Source organism: Eutrema salsugineum, unplaced genomic scaffold, assembly GCF_000478725.1.
Source record: "Eutrema salsugineum unplaced genomic scaffold, Eutsalg1_0 scaffold_2, whole genome shotgun sequence".
Lineage (NCBI taxonomy): Eukaryota > Viridiplantae > Streptophyta > Magnoliopsida > Brassicales > Brassicaceae > Eutrema > Eutrema salsugineum.
The window spans coordinates 1,417,492-1,436,234 of record NW_006256829.1 but is presented as its reverse complement, the minus strand read 5'-3'; the positions used below and the strand labels follow the sequence as shown (position 1 = coordinate 1,436,234).

The following is an 18,743-nucleotide window of genomic DNA, read 5'->3' as shown; positions in this document are numbered from 1 at the left end:
CTTTCGTCGGAAGCTGAGGTTTGTTATAAACCGTTTGTAACCAAGGCTAAACTATATGAAAACTATTAATTTTAAATATTAGCATATATTTTATTTATTAAAACATATTTATTAATCCAGGCAACGCGTGGTCACTTAGTTGTCATGATTATTCAATTTTCTGAGCTTTAAATTTTGTCTCTTTTACAGTTGCTGCACTACTCTGAAGCTGCGATCATATGACTAGATGATGCAAGAATACAACCCAAACTATATTTTTATTATTAGTAGCTAGAATATTTATTTATTAAAAATTTATCAATATTGCTGAGAAAAAGTTGACAAAATTTAGCAAAACATTTACAAAATATAAGCAAAACATAATATATAGATTTTTTCCAGTAAATTTTTTCCAGCCACAACCACCAAAACGGCAAAGATCACAGCGAGGACAACAATTCCTAGAAGTGGATAGTTGTTGTAAGCCGCCACTTCATCCCAGCTATCCTCGTACCCCCAGATCGCCATTTGTAGTTTTTGAAGATTTAACTTAAGAGAGAACTAAGAGAGAAGCGAGAGACAGATGAGAGAGGTGATTGAAATTTGACACTTCCAAACTGAAAAGAAACTCTTAAATTCCTTAACAATAACGGAAGAAACTAAGACTTGTAAAATGAACTTGGGGGTATATATTTAAAAGTTATGATTTAAATCATACTTGAGATGTAGGTTGTAGCCAAAGATGTCAAGAACTCTCTACCTGCAAACAAAACCATTAATTAGTGAGAACAAAAAGATATAGAGAGGGAGGAGAGGAAAACTTACAGTGCAACAGCCACACTTGAGGCAGATTCCAAGAGGTTCAATATATATTTTTGATATTAATCATTTTAAATAAGTTGGATACATTCTCATAACATTCGTTAGTGGAGTACTCATATTACTATATTACGTTGAATAATGTCAAAAGGTAAATTTAACTTTATTTATGAACATTAAGTGAACCAAAGCTCGGTATTACTATCAATAAAAACCTTTTTTAATGTGATTTACACTTGGGTTTCAACAAATAGGCTATGAAATTCATTTGGGTTAACCTGAGAACGAAGTCGTAACCGAAATTCTGGCGAATAGAAAACTCGTTCAGATTGACAAATTAAGCAAGTCGATCAAGAACAATGACATGAATATGTAAGTCTTATAAGTAGATAAACAAACTAGCAGAATCCCAGAAAATTAAGATTTAACTTTTTGCATACAAATTACGAAAGTGAACCAAAACCCGATAGTATAGAAGCAATTTATATTAAAAAAAAAAACAGAGGATCCAAAAGGAGAAACTCAAAGAGCTTATTTCTCATGCGACTTGGTAATTCTGTGCAATCAGCTGCGTCCTCTGCACAAACCTTGGAGTCGCACCACCACCGTCCCTCAGAGGAATCATTCCGGTCACCTGCACCATCATTATGAACCAAGCCTCACATTTATAATCTCAACACAAATCCTTTTTCTTCTTTTTGTTTGTCTTAGTTACTCATATTATGAAATTTAGATTTTTACAAGAGGAACAAGATTCATACCTTCAAGCCACTGTATGTACTGGTCGCTGCAAACTGAACAGAGATGGGGAAGAACACCCCTGAGTCAACTGGTGGCACAACAAACTCCATTGACCCACTGCACAAGTTTTTCATGTATTAAATATTATATACATAAAACTATCAAGCTGTAATATAACAGCATTTGTTTACTTACTTGCGGTTGGAATTGTCAATCAGAAGTATAGACCATTCCAGAACAGAATTTCTTGAGTCGTACCTGATATTATTCACAAATATTTGGTTCGTCTTTAAGACTGGATAAAACAATTATGAGTTTCATCTCAAAATAAGAGTAAATTAAATTTCAAACCTCCAGTCTCCATCACATTGTTTAACTTCTGGTGCCTCTCTCAAAGCAGGAAGAGGTACGGAGATGATGACATTAGTCAAGTCAAACATGGACGAGGCTTCATACTCGATGCTGACATATGTATCACTTCCAGAGACTGAAGGCCAGCAGTTGACTGCACCAGACAAAAGATTTGCGTCATACATTTACTTGTAAACCTGTCAAGAAACAAACAGACATGCTCATCTCCAAAGCCTTACTTGTTAGTGGCACCATCGACTCGTCTGCTCTTTGCATTCTCCACCTCAGCAGACCAACTCCATCTCCACCTTGACCAGTGGGAAATGGCTGATCAGGTCTCTTTAGCCCTAGAATACTCTCACTATTAAAGAGTTCTCGGTTAATGTTGGGATGGGTCTTGAAAAGAATTTCAGGATTTCCACCGGTTTCAATCTGAAGACAAAGTAGAAAGACAGACAAATTCATTTGGTTATCTTTTTTAGAACAGAGAATTGTGTATTCGAGAAAATTGTAAAATGTCCGGGAGACTCTTGGAAATAATTTATAATGAAAGTCGGGAGTACCTGAACTTGGACAAATCCATCTTCTTGGTTAAGAATTTGAAGGGACAGGGTTCCCTGCATATCAAAGCTACTGATTCCACCATCTCGTCTCAATGTGACATTGAGCTTCTCTTCGACAGTTAATGTGAAAGGATCAGTTGGAGGTGGGGCAGCTGCTCTGGATTGGCCAGTAGGCTTAACGTCTTCAATGATGTCTTCACCCTCTGCTTTAAGGGACTCCATCAACTGGTTCTTTCCCGACTTGCCAAGTTTCATTCCAGAACTCTTCGGAGGAGCAGTAACGTGAGACCGTGATCGATCTGTGAGGATAAGCATGGTGTAAAAGATTATCAAAGCAAATAATTTTTACTATCAAAACAAGTTTATCAGAAAATAGAGGCGCTGAGTAAACGTTAGAAGGACTTTGAGGCATTTTTATTTAAAAATACTCAGGATTAAAGGGTCAGATGTGAAGGATCCACTAGTTTAAGCACACTAACCTTTCGCCTTGGTATTGATAGGCTCAACATCTGAAATCATGTCAAAGCTAGAATTTCGAAAACGGCCACCATCACTAGATATGCTCAAGTCATTGAAACTACTATCCAGTCTTCCAGATCCCATTGAGCTCATGGAATTAAATCCCTTAATATCTCTATTCTTTTCAATCTGGGAATTGCAAAAGAAATATTAATCGGAGTTACAAAAACAACACAAAAAACAGGGTGTGCTTCTGTCATGTACCTTGCTTTTGTCAATCTCATTAGCTTTACGCTTCATCACGTCTTTAGTGTCATTGATCTTGCTCTGCATCACCAGTTTATGCAACTTCTCCTCATGACTTTCCATTTCACAGTACTGCTTCACCTGGGCAACTGTCACACTTTCCTTGTGCCCAAGAGATATGACTTCATCAAAAGCGAATATCAGCTCAAAAGCCGCCCTGCCAATCCCTTCTTCATCTAATGACATGGAGTACTCAGGTACCTAGAAACAGTCAAATGATCAAACTGCATGCCCAGGGTTCGTATGTAGGCAATTTTTTCGAACTGTAAATTTCAACTCTCCCTCAATTGGAAATTAGAGGTTAGGAAAACAAGAGCTGCCAGGCTTCAGGTAAGGTGCTAAGAGCAGTAGGCACACTCACTTTCAAAAATAACAAAGAACCAATACACATGCAGACTCAAGAAAATAAACTACTAGAAGAAAGTAGCCAAATTAAAAATAAAAGAAGAAAGAAGCATACAAGTTTGGAGAGCATCCTGAGCGTGTCCAGATCTTCTAGAATGTTGCTCTGCTTAGTTGTAACAAGAAGTAGGAAGAGAGCTTCAATAGGCTGATATACATATCGCACATTCTCTGTCTCAATATAGGTATGCTGCTTGCCCATGCCAACCAGCTTAGGGAAAGCTGCAAGTAGACCTTCAATTCTGATACGGGACATATCCACAGATTGCCTGGAAACAAGCACTATATAAAAGAACAAAGTTAGGGAAAACGCAAAAAAAGAAAACCGAAAAATGAGAATAGGTGGAACAATGGTATTTGATTATCAATGATAGCATATATACAATGTGTAACACACAAAGCACTCACCTTTTCCAGACTTGCTCACGATGGAAGCAGCAAGAACGACCTATATAAACCACAGGTTACAACTTTAGAAAAATGCCAATTATCAGACTAGAAAACTCATCAAACACTAAAACTTAACAACAAATCTTAAAGCAGCACAAAAAAATGTGTATACAAATCATAGAATAGAACTCAATACCATTTTGATTTGCTTTTCAGGTTCTAACAATCCCAGCAGCTATAGAAAGGCAATGTGAATCTGAAATACAAAGAAACAACGGTTCAGTAAATCCAGTTAGTGAGGTAACCAAAGTGCGTAAAAATCAACCACGAGATCAAAAAGAACAAAACGAGATTTGATCTTTGGAATCATAAATAAAAGTGAAGAGATCTAGCAACTGGTAACGAATGATACACGAAACCAAACGAAACCCAATGAAACACTCGATTGACGAATAAAAAAAAAAAATACTAAACGAATTCGAAAGAATCCCGCAGATCCAACTGATCGGATCTAAGAGCATCAGACGCACAGAATCGAGAAACACAACTGTAGAATCAAAATTAACACAAGAGGTTTAAATTCAGGAATCGCAACCGAAATAGATCGCACAGGCTTCCCCGCGAAATTTAGAAGAACGAGAGAATTACTAATTTGGAGATCCAAAAAATCTTCCACAAAAATGCAGGCAGAAAGAGCAATCAAAGGAGATCCAAAAACATGAATAGAAATGAAGGCGAAGAGAGAGGAAACAAGACGATACCAGGGACTGATCAAAGGCGATGAATCACCAGTTCTTCAGAAGCTCGCTGAGTAAAAAAAAAAACGAAATGAGTTTGAGATTAAATCTAGTGTGTTAGGGAAGAGGATCAACAAAACGAGGACTATAAGTAATTTGGGCCGATTAAGTTTATTATTGGGCCTTTAGCCCATCCCATCCTTAAAACTTATTAGCATGTGATTACAATCAAATTTATTTTTTGCGGTTTCTGGTGAAGACCGACATTCGGTTTAGTCCGGTTGACACTTGAAATGAATGTAACTCTCTGTACAGTACTAAGATTGTAGCAATCAATCACCATCAAAAGTCAAATTCATTTCTAGGGTTTTAATTTGATTCGAGGTCAGCGAATCCGGCGACTGGCAACTCAAGCTCCGGCAGGTTACTATCTCTGTCTCTTTCTCTATCTGCGTCGCTCTCTCCGGTTTTCACTTTGTTCGCTTTAGAAGTATGCTCATTTGATCCGTCGGCTTTTGACACAGTTCAGGACTTTGGATTCTGATTATATCTCAATACTCGATTAGTGAAACTCATCTGTGCTTAAGTTATTAGTTCTTGGTATGAACACTGACGCCATGTCGTTTCTATAAAAGATCTAGTAGAAAACTGATGGAGACACAAGATGAATTTATGTGGTTAGAAGAAAAAGGAAAAATTATCTACTTTATGGTTTTCAGGGAGTTTACTTGATAGAAAGTCGTAGGATTGATTCAGGTAGTGGAATCAGACAACTTTCACTTGTATAGGTGATTATGCATTATTTCTTTGGTGATCAAGTTCTGCCCTTTGAACTCCTGATTTTTTAGATTTTAGCTGATGATCTAGTCTTCTCTTTGGTGATCTGTTTTGCTTTCCTCAAAGTGTAGGACAAGGATTTGTGTCTATGGCAGCGTTTCAAATGTCTCGTGAATGGATAGGTATCCAGCAGTTCCCACCTGCTACTCAAACTAAATTGCTCGAAATCCTTGGGAAGTATAAAGAAGAGGTTCCCTTCTTGCATCTAGCTTCATCCACTTCAGCCTGTTAATTGTTCAATGTATATCTGGTTTTAGTTTCTAATGTGGAGGAGACCCAAAATTGGTGTAGGATGTGAGCTCGCTAACAGTACTTGTAATGGGGAAAGGTGGTGTTGGAAAGTCATCCACTGTGAATTCGGTTATAGGCGAGAAAGCTGCTGCAGTTAGTACTTTCCAGGTGCCAAGTCCAATGCTCTTCTCATTGCTTTCTTCATGACTATTGGCTGGGATTCCTGTATATTTGCTTATGTAAACTGTGTTGGTTACCCTCTTTACAGTCTGAAGGACTAAGGCCGTCCTTGGTCTCCCGCTCAAGGTCGGGGTTTACATTAAACATCATCGACACTCCTGGTCTTATTGAAGGAGGATATGTGAATGATCAAGCCGTCAACCTTATAAAAGGGTATGTTGAACTGTTTCATGTTTTTAACAATTTATTCTCCTAAGTTTGGGGCCAATTTGTTTCATGTATGGTAATTTTGGTTGCTCGGCTTTGAATTTGAACAGATTTCTCCTCAATAAGACTATAGATGTGCTATTATACGTAGACCGTTTGGATGTATATCGGGTGGATGACTTGGATAGGCAGGTTGTCACGGCTATAACCGATGCATTTGGTAAAGAGATATGGAAGAAGTCTGCCCTTGTCCTCAGTCATGCTCAGTTCTCTCCACCGGACGGATTAAATTATGATCTCTTTGTCTCCAGAAGATCCGATGCTCTTCTTAAAGTGATCTGTGCAGGCGCTCAACTGAAGAAACAGGATTTGCAGGTATTGCGGGTTCCTCTTTATTGTATATCACATATCTCTGTAACTACTTTGGTGGTAAAAAGTCAGATTAGTAGATTCCATTAACCTCTGAATCTTTTGTTCTAGGGTTCATCTATTCCCGTCATTCTTGTTGAGAATAGCGGAAGATGTCACAAGAATGAAAGCGATGAAAAGGTCAGTTGACTGGTTTCTTTCTTCAATGTTATCTATTTCCTGCAACTTTAAGTTGGGGCCAATCCTGTGTTCGGATTTTCCAAACTGTGACAGATTCTTCCAGACGGGACTAGTTGGATTCCAAATTTTGTGAAGACAATCACAGAGATCTCCTTTAATGGCAACAAGCCGATTCACGTTGACAAGAAGCTGGTCGAAGGGCCAAACCCAAACGAAAAAGGAAAACGACTAATTCCTTTAATCGTTGCATTCCAAGTAAGTCTCTGTACCAGTCCAAGCTGAAGTTGCATTCCACAAACTAGAGACTTGATTATACAATTTTTATGAGTTCAACAAACAGTTGTTTCATTTAATGGTTTGAATTGCAGTATCTGTTACTCATGAAGCCATTGGTTCGAGCAATCAAGTCGGATGTTGCTAGAGAGAGTAAACAGGCGTGGGAGATGCGGGACTCAGGTTTAGCAAGTCGAAAGACTTAACTCGGTTTTGTTTGTTTCGTTGTCTGATATTTTCTGTAGTCTATTTGTGATAATAACTCAAGAAATGTGGTTCACAGACTTTACTGGGGAAAACTTTTTTTGTTGGCAACAAACCGAGATGGAGAGACTTGTGTCTTGAGTTATATCTTTTGCAACCTCGTAATTAACTCTTGATTAATCACTACGCTGAAGAGATAAATCCCAAAAATGGTAAGGTAACCGCTGCGGTTATTTTTGACGCGATGCGAATTTTGAAAGAAAAACAATATTTTTAAAAAATGGAGAAGAAAAAGTAATTTTGAGAAAATAAAAAAATAGAGAGGAACCAAGAAACGACGTCTTTGGGCAAACGGAGAAGACGGTTCGGAGTTTTTAAAATTGAATTTGCAGAGATATCGTTGTTCTTCCTCAATTTCTCTCAAGTTTTCGAATCTTCCAACTCTCTGTAGTGGAATCAGGGTTTTTGATTTCGGCCTTTGTTAAAACTGTTGCTTTCCAAAGGGGTGCGATTGTGTAGTCAAACCCAGATCAAATGTCGGCATCGGCGGTGTCGATCACCGCGAGTCCGGCAGCGGCTACGAGGCGGACGCCGGTTCTCGCCGGAGAGAAGAAATCCAACTTTGATTATCAACCAAGCGAATCCCTTGCGAATGGTGGCGCCGGGGAAGCCGGTGGTACGAGCAGGGATCCGATACGCGCCGAGGCAGTCGTTGATCGATCTCACGGCCAAGACTTGGGTCCGGTGACGAGGAGGTCGGGTTCCGCCGCGACCGGGAACAACACAACCGCCACGCAGCGCCGGACGCGAAAGGTAGCCACTCCTAAGACCGAGAAGGCGCGATGGAAGAGAGTGGTGAGGATATTCGCGAAGCAGCTTGCGGCTCTTTTGATAATCGTTGGGTTAATTCAGGTGACGAGGAAAATGATTCTGAAAGCTGCGCATTCGTCCTCTCCGTCTTCTTCTTCTTCCTTTGAAACGGAGATGGCGTTTTCGGGATTGGAGAGCCGAATTGCGGAAGTAGATGGTCTTGTAAAGGCCACAACGAATACGATGCAAGTTCAAGTTGAATTGCTTGATAAGAAGATTGCGAGGGAAGCCAAAGCGCTGAGGCATGAATTCGAGACGAAATCTTCTGCGTTCCATAGTGAGTTGAAGAAGATAGAGTCTAGGACCGACTCACTAGAGAAGTCAGTTGAAGAAGTAAATGCTAAACCTTGGGTGTCGAGAGATGAGCTAGAGAGGATTTATGAGGAGTTGAAGAAAGGCAACGTGGATGATTCTGCGTTTAGCGACGTTAGCATCGATGAATTAAGGGCATATGCTCGTGAAATCATGGAGAAAGAGATTGAAAAGCATGCTGCAGATGGCCTTGGCCGAGTAGACTATGCATTGGCGTCTGGTGGTGCTTTTGTGATGCAGCATTCAGATCCTTATCTTATTGGGAAAGGGAGTAACTTGTTTGCGACAACTAGTAGGCGTGCTCATACCAATGCGGTCAAGATGTTATCTCCGAGTTTCGGGGAGCCTGGACAGTGTTTTCCTCTGAAAGGTAGCAATGGCTTTGTTCAAATCAGGCTGAGAGGACCAATCGTACCAGAGGCTTTCACCTTGGAGCATGTAGCTAAGGTAATCCTTCTTGCACTGCAAAAGATTTATATCTTAGTATCAGCTTTCTTCTTGTGTACTCACAAGACCGTTGGTGCTTGCATTTCCAAAATATATATTACCGGATTGTCTGTTGAAAATAGTTTGATATTGGGATGCCTGGTAAAAATGATGGAATTTTCTTTGTCACGGTAGAGGCAAGGTACAAAGTTTATGAATTGTTTGGTTTAGCCTCAGGGTTTAGTTAAGGTCAGTAGCTGCTTAGTCTCGAGGTTCCTTCTTTTTTCTCATTATCCAGTTGGTCTTATCATACTTCTCCAGTTCTCTGTGTGCCACTGGAATTTCTTGAAGGCCTTCTGCCTGTTTTTTCTTGAATTCTTTTTTCGGAATTCATTACACAGTGCCACACTATCAAAGGATCTAAAATCTTTGTCAAAGAGGTCAACAGTATGCATAAATGGGTCTTTTTTTTGATGTATTTGTGTTATCTTCTGTTTCTATTTGCAATTACTGGGACTATGCTATTTCTAGTGTGGGATTATTTCCTTGACAGAAACAGAGGGAAATGAAAGAAAAATAGTAAGATAGTTGGATAAGCTCATTACTTTGTTTTCACTGTTTAAAAGACAAGCTCTGATCATTCTAGTTTTGGAGAGTATATACACTGGCCTGACGGATTCGTGTATTGTCAAATGGACAGAACGTAGCTTACGACAGGTCTAGTGCTCCAAAAGATTGTCGTGTATCAGGATGGCTGCAAAGAAAAGGACAGGAATCTTCAGTCGAGACAGAGAAGATGCAACTTCTGACAGAGTTCAGTTACGATCTAGACAGGTCGAACGCACAGACATTCAACATCTTAGATTCATCACGCTCTGGTGTGGTCGATACTGTCAGGCTAGATTTCACCTCCAACCACGGAAGCGACTCCCACACTTGCATCTACCGGTTCAGGGTTCATGGGCGTGCAGCAGACCCAGTCTCTGTTGTGGAAACCGGTCTTGATCAGGACAATTCACCTGGAACTGGATAGATCTCGTCTGTTTTGTAACATTTATTTGTCCACATCTCTTTTGTTGCCAGTTTTTTTTTTTTTGGAAAGAAAAAGAAAGCATCAGATTCTGTGTGATAAGACCGGTAGAGTATTGTTTGGTTTTACACTTTTACTCGTCTTTGTTGTGCTATCTTTTGGCTTATTTGGTTTCAGAATTGATTAAATTTGTAAAATCGGAAATAATAAAACCAAAAGTAATTAGGTTGGTAAACTAGCCATCTCATCGGAAGGAGTTTGTATTCCGATTCTAGATTGGTTTTGTCTGAAATTTTGATTTATTTGGATCAGAAGATGAACATTAACCAAATACGCTTTGTTTTAGCTTTCGTTTGGTTTATCCGTATTTTATTTAAGTGTGATTTTACTGTATGTCGATGCAACGTATAAGACCCCACTTTACCAATTGATTTTGTTAATCCACTAAAGCGCATCTTACCTATCTTACAGTGTCGATTTGATAGTCAACATCCTCTTACAAGAATATCATCAACTTGATTATGATCGTGCAGAATATACACCTATGATTAAATGCCACATTCAATTAAAGTACATCTAATCTGCCAACTAACTAATCAATCATTCGGAAAATGATAACCAAAGTCGAAAAGACAATTAGTAAATTGCCGAATCAGATAGTTAATTTTAAGTTAAAACCGCCGAATAAAATTAACATTATAGCAAAAAATACCAAAATTATAGCATACTAAAGTAGCTTAAATCCAGATTGTTTACTTGACTCGAAAAAAAAATCAAACTAAAGCGATTGGAGAGCTCTAGGCTCTCTCTCGATCTATGCAATATATATTCATCTTGCACTAAAAACGTTACTTTCTAATTGAAGTAATCAAAAGTTCGGTCAAACTGGTTTTTTTTTTTCTCAACAGTTCGGTCAAACTGGTTATACACAAAAAGTTCGGTCAAAGGACGCATCAAAGAATTCATTCATAATGTAAATATACGTCTATACACCATATAATAGACAAAAAAAAAAAAGGAGAGATGAAGAGGAAGAAGAAGATTTATATAACCCTTTTGTTCAAAAAAAAAAAAACAAGATTTGTATAATAGAAAAAGCAAAGAAACAGGGGCATATAAGTATCAAGTAAAGGGAACAGTGTTCTTGATTTCAGACTTTTTCAGAATATATTCTTTCAGATATTTTTATGCTTCTTTGCTTCTTGATAAAGACCTCTTCTTTTTTAAAACAAAAAAAAATTAAAAATATAAGAAAAACGGATTGAAAACTGAAGCCTTGCATAAACAAAATAAATAATGATAAGAAAAGCCCCCTTGGCGATTGAATTGTTCCTTCTGCTCTAGTTTCTTTCTAATTCTTTTGTGTTCGGAGACCAAACCTGAAAAAAGAAAGCCCTCGAATTCTCCCTCATACCTTGAGAACCCTCCAAAGAAAGTACCTTTAATCCTTGAAAAATAAACATGTCGGATCCACTCTATATATTTAATAGTATGTCCCTCTGTATATATACATCAATGTGTTTTGTGTGTCTGTCTATGTTTAGCTTTAGAAATTTTTTGGTCTCTGTCTCATATTTTGCAGATATTTTTGGACTTCGTTTTATTATTTGCAGAATCTCAATCCGAGATAGTTGTTGAATCTCTGTTATCTTCGAGCAATCTCAGATCTTCAATGCCCACTCAGCAACTCCAATCCTTGAGGTATATATACATCTGTGTTAGTGTTTTTCTCTTTGAAATGATTTTCTTGATTTGTTCTGCAATAAAAATCTCTTTTTTGTTATACCCCTCGAAACAGAGCTGCTCTGTTTTCATTTCTAAATGTTTTGGTTTTGCTTACAATTTTGAAGAGTCTTTGTGGCAACATGGAACGTAGGAGGAAAATCTCCTCACTCTGGTCTTGATCTTGATGCTTTGCTTCATGTCCACAGCGAATTCGATGTATACGTTTTAGGGTAAGTTGTTTTCTTGATTTCTCTGACTATTGCTTAGATTTATGTCTTGGGGTTATCGATAGTTTTTTTCTTTTTTTCATAGTTTTCAGGAGATTGTTCCACTGAATGCTGGAAATGTACTTGTGCTTGGAGACAACGAGCCTGCTGCGAAGTGGCTAGCTATGATCAATCAATCCTTGAACAAATCAACATCATCCTCTGGTAGTGGTGGACGACTTGGCCCCAAAACTCCATCTTTTGGCGCTGGATCTATGTTCTTTGCAAAACCGTCTTTGAAGAAGATCAGTGAGAGTTTCAGAACAGAGTGCAGGAGAAAGCTGAAGATCTGTAACTGTAATTCCTTCTCTGAAGAGATTGCGAAAAAGTACGGGAGAGAATCTTGTTTCAGATGTCCAGAATCTCTTCTTAACCAATCCGGTTTACTTTCTGATGACGAAGAAGAGGAAGACGAAGATGATGATGATGATGATGAAGACGAAGACGAGGAAGGAGGAGGAAAGGTTGCTTCTCTTGTAAGCAACCAGATGATGATGAAGTATGGTCTAGTGGCATCAAAGCAAATGGTGGGAATATTCCTCACTGTGTGGATGAGAAAAGAACTTATTCAACATGTTACTCATCTCAGAATCTCTTGTGTCACCCGCGGAATCATGGGTTGCTTAGGAAACAAGGTACAGTGCTTTTACCACTCTCAGACTTTAAAACCAAAACAAGAAAAATCTGCTCTGTTTCTGATCTCTTTCTTCTTCTTTATCATCAAAGGGATGCATAGCTGTGAGTCTGCAGCTCTACAAGACGAGCTTCTGCTTCATCTGCAGTCATCTAGCTTCTGGCGAGAGAGAAGGAGACGAACGTCGCAGAAACTCAGATGTAATTGAGATTCTCAAGAACACAACTTTCCCCAGAATCTGCAGAACGTCTTTCACCCGTGTCCCTAATCGAATCACTAAGCACGAGTAAGATTTAAGATCCCACATATTATCTCTTGTTAAGTTTCATTGATTTTCATCTCAAAGTCAATTGACAATAAGTGATTTTTAAAAAATTTTTACAATCAGTCGGGTAATCTGGCTCGGAGATTTGAACTACAGAATAGCTTTGAGTTACTCAGAAACAAAGACGCTCTTGGATAAAAACGCTTGGGACGCTCTTCTTAACAAAGATCAGGTTCATTTAACGGTTCCTTTACACCCAAAAAACCAAAATTTTAGATTGATTACTACTACTACTCGAGAAAAGCTAAACCGTTTTCTTGGTTCTGAAACTAATTACAGCTCAAGATTGAAAGAGACGCAGGACGAGTGTTCAAAGGATGGCACGAAGGCAAAATCTTCTTCGCACCAACTTATAAGTACTCTTATAACTCAGATGCTTATGCCGGAGACACTGCCAAAGAGAAAAAGAACAAGAGAAGAACTCCTGCCTGGTATAATTTAACCGGATGAATTCTATATTTTGATTTCGATTGGTTTTGGTTCGATTTAAGCTGAACCGGTTTTCGTTTAGGTGCGATCGGATTCTTTGGCACGGGGATGGAATCCGGCAGCTCTCGTACGTGCGCGGCGAGTCGCGATTCTCCGATCACCGGCCGGTCTGCGCCGTGTTTGTCGTCAACGTTGAGGTTTGCGAGGGTAAAACCGGAACTAGGAGACAATAATAATATATATCAACTGTTGAAAGACATATTGGTAGATATTTAAGCCACACTGCTTACGTTTATTACAGTACTGCCACTAACGCAACATTTGGAATCGTCTAGAGTATTATTTGTTTTACAGGAGAAATGTAGACCCTTTTTCCATACTAAAAAATAATACTATTGGCCGACCAAACCAAACAAAATCGGCAAGTCTTCCGGTTTTGTACCACAATGCCAAGCAAAACAAAAACGCTTATATTTTGATTGACAAATTTGCCAACTAAGAGATGTTGTATTTTGATAATTTATGAATTATTTCTTTAACATTCTCTGTCTATTATATAAATAAATATGAATGTTTTCTCAATATTAACGTTTGATTTTTTTTTTATTAAAGCAACTAAGGTTATGTGCATGATTGCACATCCATAGTACGATTGTGTGATTCTGTATCCCAAAGTATTCCGGAAGTTACCACCGTTTGCCTAATGTTTTAAGATTGAGTTTAAGACGTAGATAATATATTACAAATCCACAAAACATCAAACAACCGTATTTTTGAAATTTAATTTCAGCTTAAAACTTTAGATAGAATAGACCAATGTATTTTCTATCTACATATTGAGTATTGGTCTCTTAAAATTAACAATGTGTTTTTTGTTTTTGTTTTTTTGCTAAGAACTCCTTTAGTGTTGTAATTTGACTTTTTCACGTTATTTTTTCTTTTAAATAGAATCAGCTATCGTAAACAACATTTGGAAAAAGTATAATAATGGAATTAACTTGTAAAATGTAACAAACAAAGTGATGATTAAGATTTCAAAAACTCGTACAAACGGGTCTTTCCTTCCGCCCGAAAGCTCCGCAACACCTCACATGTATTCATTTTAAGTTCATTCTAATTAATCATTAAACATGTCATGACTATCTCATAATTTTTTCTTTTCACTTATTTTTATCATTAATTTCTATGCAATATAATATTTAAGAGAAGTTTGAAATTTTTATTTTTCAAATTTTGCTTCTCGACATACATCTTTTTTTTTTGAAACGTACCAATGATTGATATTAGATCTCAAACAGAGTTTTTAGAATACAGATGCAGAGCCTGGTTTGCCAAATGATCTGTCAAAATTTACCTCTCTAGGCGTAAATTTAAAAGACACATAAATTCATAGCAAAAGATTTGCCACAACACATTATGGTAATCTATTTTCAATAAACAAATTTAGAGGTCTAATTATCAAAAGTATAACTGAAATTTTTAAATCACGTAAATTTGGTTAAATTGTTGTACGAAGATAAGATAAAGAGAAACATTTTTTTTTTAATTAACCTCACATTTGCAAATGTTTAATTATATAGTAATAAAACAAATTAAAGATATATTATAGCCGAAAAATATTTATTTTGTACGTATATGATTTTTTTTGTTTTTTGTAAAAACAGCCTAAAAACTCTATTTTCGAAAAACTCTCTCTAAAGTTGCCATGAACGTAGGTTCGACTCTAGAGTCATATAATAAGCCACCATCCAATTTCGAAATCTGAAACCATATCATAAATTATTAATATCCATATATTTTGGTCAATGTACGACTCGACAATCTGTTGCACTCCATTGGATCTTACGGTAACATATTCAGAAGAGCATCTATAGAAAATCTAAAAGGACCATTATTTGAAATGATATAATACGTGCCTATAATATAATTTCGTAAAGTTATGTACAATTTTCACTCGGACCAATAATTCCTAATTCCTAAACAAGGCAACATGCATTACATTATTCATCAGCTTCTCTCTCTAACCATGCATTATAAACGTATATCTATATAAATCTATACCATGCATACATTAAATAGGACAAGCTCTTACTAATTAGTAGATATTCAAGAAGGGAGAAGTAAACTCAAGTAACTGCAAAAACACAAAACAAAAAATGCAAACACAACACTTCTCTTCATGTCTCTTGTTCTTGACTCTTCTGTGTTTGTCATGGGCTTTGCTAATCTCACCGACGCAGCCTCCATCCCAGCCTCCGTCGCAACCTCCATCACAGCCTCCATCTCAACCTCCGTCGCAGCCTCCATCTCAGCCTCCGTCGCAGCCTCCATCTCAGCCTCCATCGCAGCAAGCAAACATAGCTTGTAAATCCACTTCTTACCCAAAGCTCTGCCGCACGATCCTCTCCGCTTTGAAATACTCACCGTCCGACGGAAAGTTCACACTCAAGCAATGTCTCAAACAAGCACGTCGCCTCTCCAAAGTGCTCAATCGCTTTTCTCGGCGCGTGGAGAAAGATCCCGGCGCGTCTACGGCGGAAGAGGTAAGTGCGGTGGCTGATTGCGGCGACCTGGCGAAGCTTAACGTTGAATACCTCGAAACGGTTTGGGAGGAACTGAAAACGGCGGAGCTGCTGACGGAGGCGCTCGTTGATCGTGTGACGAGTCTTCTCGGCGGCGTTGTAACGAACCAGCAGACGTGCCTCGACGGTCTTGAAGACGCGAAGAGCGCGTTTGCGACAGCGATTGGATCGCCGTTGGGGAATCTCACGCGCCTATACAGTGTATCGTTGGGACTTGTGGGTCACGCGCTTAACCGTAATCTGAAGAGGTATAAAGGACAACAAGGGAAAATCTTTGGTGGTGGTAAAAAAGCAGTTCGCGAACCGCTCGAGACTTTGATTAAGGTAAATTTCGTTTAGTTTAATCTTCTTCTTAATTTTTTTGTCGTCGTCGTAGGTTTCTTCATAAACTCGTATTATGGGATTATTAAATTAGAATAGGACAAAAGGGGCAGTAGAATTCCCTATTATGTCGGAATGTTCAGATATACAAAGAAATTGTTAGATAAAGTATTATTTGTTGAAGGGTGACTTTAATATTCTTCAAGATCGTTAATTATGTTGTTTTTGTTCCAAATAACTAATAATGAATACGTAGTATTTTAAAAAAGAAAATTTTAAAAGCACTAATAATGAATACGTATGTGGGAATAGTTATTTTACTTGGTTTAAGCATCCAGCTACGGTGGTACAGAAATATTTCAAAATAAAAAACACTGAGTAAGAAATTATATTCTAAAAATTTAATAGCTTTTTACATATAATATAATTATTAAATTTATATGTGTTGACTGAAATTCACTCGTTTTTTAGATTTTAAGGTATAAAATGGTAAGCTGTAATGTATCAGACAAAATGAATTTCATATGCACTTTCTGATTTTTAATGTTAACATTCCAGATATTAAGGGATTAATATGCATAGTTAAGCCTTGTTCAAAAAAATATATGCATATAGTTAAATTTTAAAAATTTAAGGGAGAAAACAAATTTAATGGCTGGTCTCTTCAGATAGATGAGGTAGAATATGAAGTCACGCAACTGTGTGAACAGGTCGAAAAGCGTTTGGGTTTGACTTTCAACTTTAAAAACTATATATATGAACCACAGCGAAAGATATGCGAACAAAATCACATGGGTCCACATGATCTTTCCGGGTCCAATCAATACCCTCACATGTATTCCCGTATTCTAGTACATCACTTTTACAAGTATGAACATGAAAATGTGCATAAACTACTATAATTAATACGCATACAAAACTAACGACAAAGTAACTGTAATTTGTAGGTTCTACGCAAAACATGCGACAAGAGCAAGGATTGTCGTAAAGCTGACAGGAATTTAGGTGAGCTAGGGGAAACGAGCGGTGGCTCAATTCTTGTCAGGGAAGCAGTGATCGTTGGTCCTTATGAAAACGACAACTTCACCACCATAACTGAGGCCGTAGCTGCCGCACCAAACCACACATTACCGGAGGAAGGCTATTTCGTCATCTATGCAAGGGAAGGTCTTTACGAGGAATATATTGTCATTTCGAATAAGAAAAGAAACATAATGCTTATTGGAGATGGGATCAATAAAACCATCATTACAGGAAACCACAGTTTTATCGATGGTTGGACTACTTATAATTCTTCAACCTTTGGTAGGTATTTTTGTACTTTTCTACATTTTGGTTTATATATCTTAGAATGATATAATTAAAAATAATAATAACACTTTCATTGGTGCATGTTTGTAGCGGTGGTCGGAGACCGATTTGTTGCGGTTGATGTGACATTCCGAAACACAGCTGGACCAGAGAAGCACCAAGCCGTGGCTGTGAGAAACAATGCTGATGGATCGACATTTTATCGGTGTAGTTTCGAAGGCTATCAAGATACTCTCTACGTCCATTCTTTGAGACAATTTTATCGTGAATGCGATATATACGGTATAATCTTTTTTTCCTCGACAAATATATATGACATAATAATATACATCATATGTTTTTTGAATTATTAAATATTTTTTTGTTACAGGTACCATAGATTTTATATTTGGAAATGCAGCTGCGATCTTTCAAAACTGCAATATATATGCCCGAAAACCGATGCCAAAACAAAAGAATGCAGTGACAGCCCATGGAAGAACCGACCCAAACCAAAAAACCGGAATCTCCATCATTAATTGTACAATTGGAGCCGCACCGGACCTCGCAGCTGATCCCAACCCGGCCATGACATTTCTTGGGCGGCCATGGAAGCCTTACTCAAGGACGGTATACATACAATCCTACATCAGCGATGCAATCCAACCGGTAGGGTGGCTAGAATGGAATGGTACAACCGGTTTAGACACAATCTCCTATGGTGAATATGACAACTTTGGACCAGGTGCTAACACGAGCAAGAGGGTCCAGTGGTCAGGATATAGCCTATTGAACTTGGCACAAGCCATGAACTTCACCGTGTATAATTTCACTTTGGGAGACACTTGGTTGCCCCAGACCGATATTCCCTTCTACGGCGGTTTGCTTCACACCGAATGAAAATGTACTACCATATTATATAGATAAATTGATCCGGCCTCATTTAATAAATACAAACAAAAAAAAATAATCCTTTTTGTTATTCGAAATCTGAATTTGATGTTAGTTACTTGTTATAATACAGGGTTGAACGGTTTGTGTAGTAGGGGGTAAATTTATGTTAAAACTATTTTGTGGATATCAGCTCTTAAATTCAAGTTCCTTTTTTTAGAGAAAAACTTTTTTTTGAAAAGACCTTTTTCTTTTTACTTCAAAAGGAACTCTTGTATCAGATGACTCATAAATATATTTTTATGATATCCGTGAAGGAAATTACCACAAAAATAATTGTATTAATCTAAAAATCAACTCAAAACATGTGTAAAATTTCATAAAGGAAATCAATTGAATCTTATGATTACATTT

The 18,743-nt window shown here is 37.7% G+C and overlaps 5 protein-coding genes across 6 annotated transcripts; 4 read left to right on the top strand and 1 right to left on the bottom strand.

Annotated features, from left to right (window-relative positions):
• Positions 1-1,107: 1,107 nt before the first annotated feature.
• LOC18018664 (coatomer subunit delta) lies at positions 1,108-4,841 on the bottom strand. The gene is made up of 12 exons (XM_006398896.2): positions 4,772-4,841; positions 4,207-4,266; positions 4,029-4,068; positions 3,679-3,902; positions 3,177-3,419; positions 2,933-3,101; positions 2,454-2,752; positions 2,130-2,322; positions 1,891-2,044; positions 1,735-1,797; positions 1,560-1,656; positions 1,108-1,432 (listed from the first exon to the last, which is right to left on the bottom strand). The coding sequence occupies exons 2-12, from the start codon at positions 4,207-4,209 to the stop codon at positions 1,337-1,339; spliced, it is 1,581 nt and encodes a 526-aa protein (XP_006398959.1). The 5' UTR covers positions 4,210-4,266; positions 4,772-4,841; the 3' UTR covers positions 1,108-1,336.
• A 160-nt stretch (positions 4,842-5,001) lies between these two features.
• Positions 5,002-7,373, top strand: LOC18018663 (translocase of chloroplast 34, chloroplastic). Its single transcript, XM_006398894.2, has 8 exons — positions 5,002-5,170; positions 5,656-5,774; positions 5,876-5,983; positions 6,084-6,208; positions 6,313-6,577; positions 6,683-6,751; positions 6,845-7,006; positions 7,120-7,373. Exons 2-8 carry the CDS (start codon positions 5,673-5,675, stop codon positions 7,228-7,230), a joined length of 942 nt encoding a protein of 313 aa, XP_006398957.1. The 5' UTR covers positions 5,002-5,170; positions 5,656-5,672; the 3' UTR covers positions 7,231-7,373.
• A 182-nt stretch (positions 7,374-7,555) lies between these two features.
• Positions 7,556-10,101, top strand: LOC18018662 (SUN domain-containing protein 1). The gene is made up of 2 exons (XM_006398893.2): positions 7,556-8,857; positions 9,537-10,101. Exons 1-2 carry the CDS (start codon positions 7,763-7,765, stop codon positions 9,867-9,869), a joined length of 1,428 nt encoding a protein of 475 aa, XP_006398956.1. The 5' UTR covers positions 7,556-7,762; the 3' UTR covers positions 9,870-10,101.
• A 1,061-nt stretch (positions 10,102-11,162) lies between these two features.
• Positions 11,163-13,624, top strand: LOC18018661 (type I inositol polyphosphate 5-phosphatase 10). Of its 2 annotated transcripts, none has more exons than XM_006398892.2 (8): positions 11,163-11,355; positions 11,480-11,567; positions 11,717-11,821; positions 11,904-12,492; positions 12,584-12,777; positions 12,880-12,988; positions 13,096-13,247; positions 13,328-13,624. In XM_006398892.2, the coding sequence occupies exons 1-8, from the start codon at positions 11,328-11,330 to the stop codon at positions 13,476-13,478; spliced, it is 1,416 nt and encodes a 471-aa protein (XP_006398955.1). In that variant the 5' UTR covers positions 11,163-11,327; the 3' UTR covers positions 13,479-13,624. The 2 variants fall into 2 exon arrangements, with proteins under 2 accessions (XP_006398955.1, XP_024011816.1); XM_024156048.1 differs by having other exon boundaries at positions 11,449-11,567.
• A 1,777-nt stretch (positions 13,625-15,401) lies between these two features.
• Positions 15,402-18,338, top strand: LOC18018660 (probable pectinesterase/pectinesterase inhibitor 47). Its single transcript, XM_006398891.2, has 4 exons — positions 15,402-16,151; positions 17,096-17,453; positions 17,550-17,741; positions 17,830-18,338. The coding sequence occupies exons 1-4, from the start codon at positions 15,402-15,404 to the stop codon at positions 18,336-18,338; spliced, it is 1,809 nt and encodes a 602-aa protein (XP_006398954.1).
• Positions 18,339-18,743: the final 405 nt, after the last annotated feature.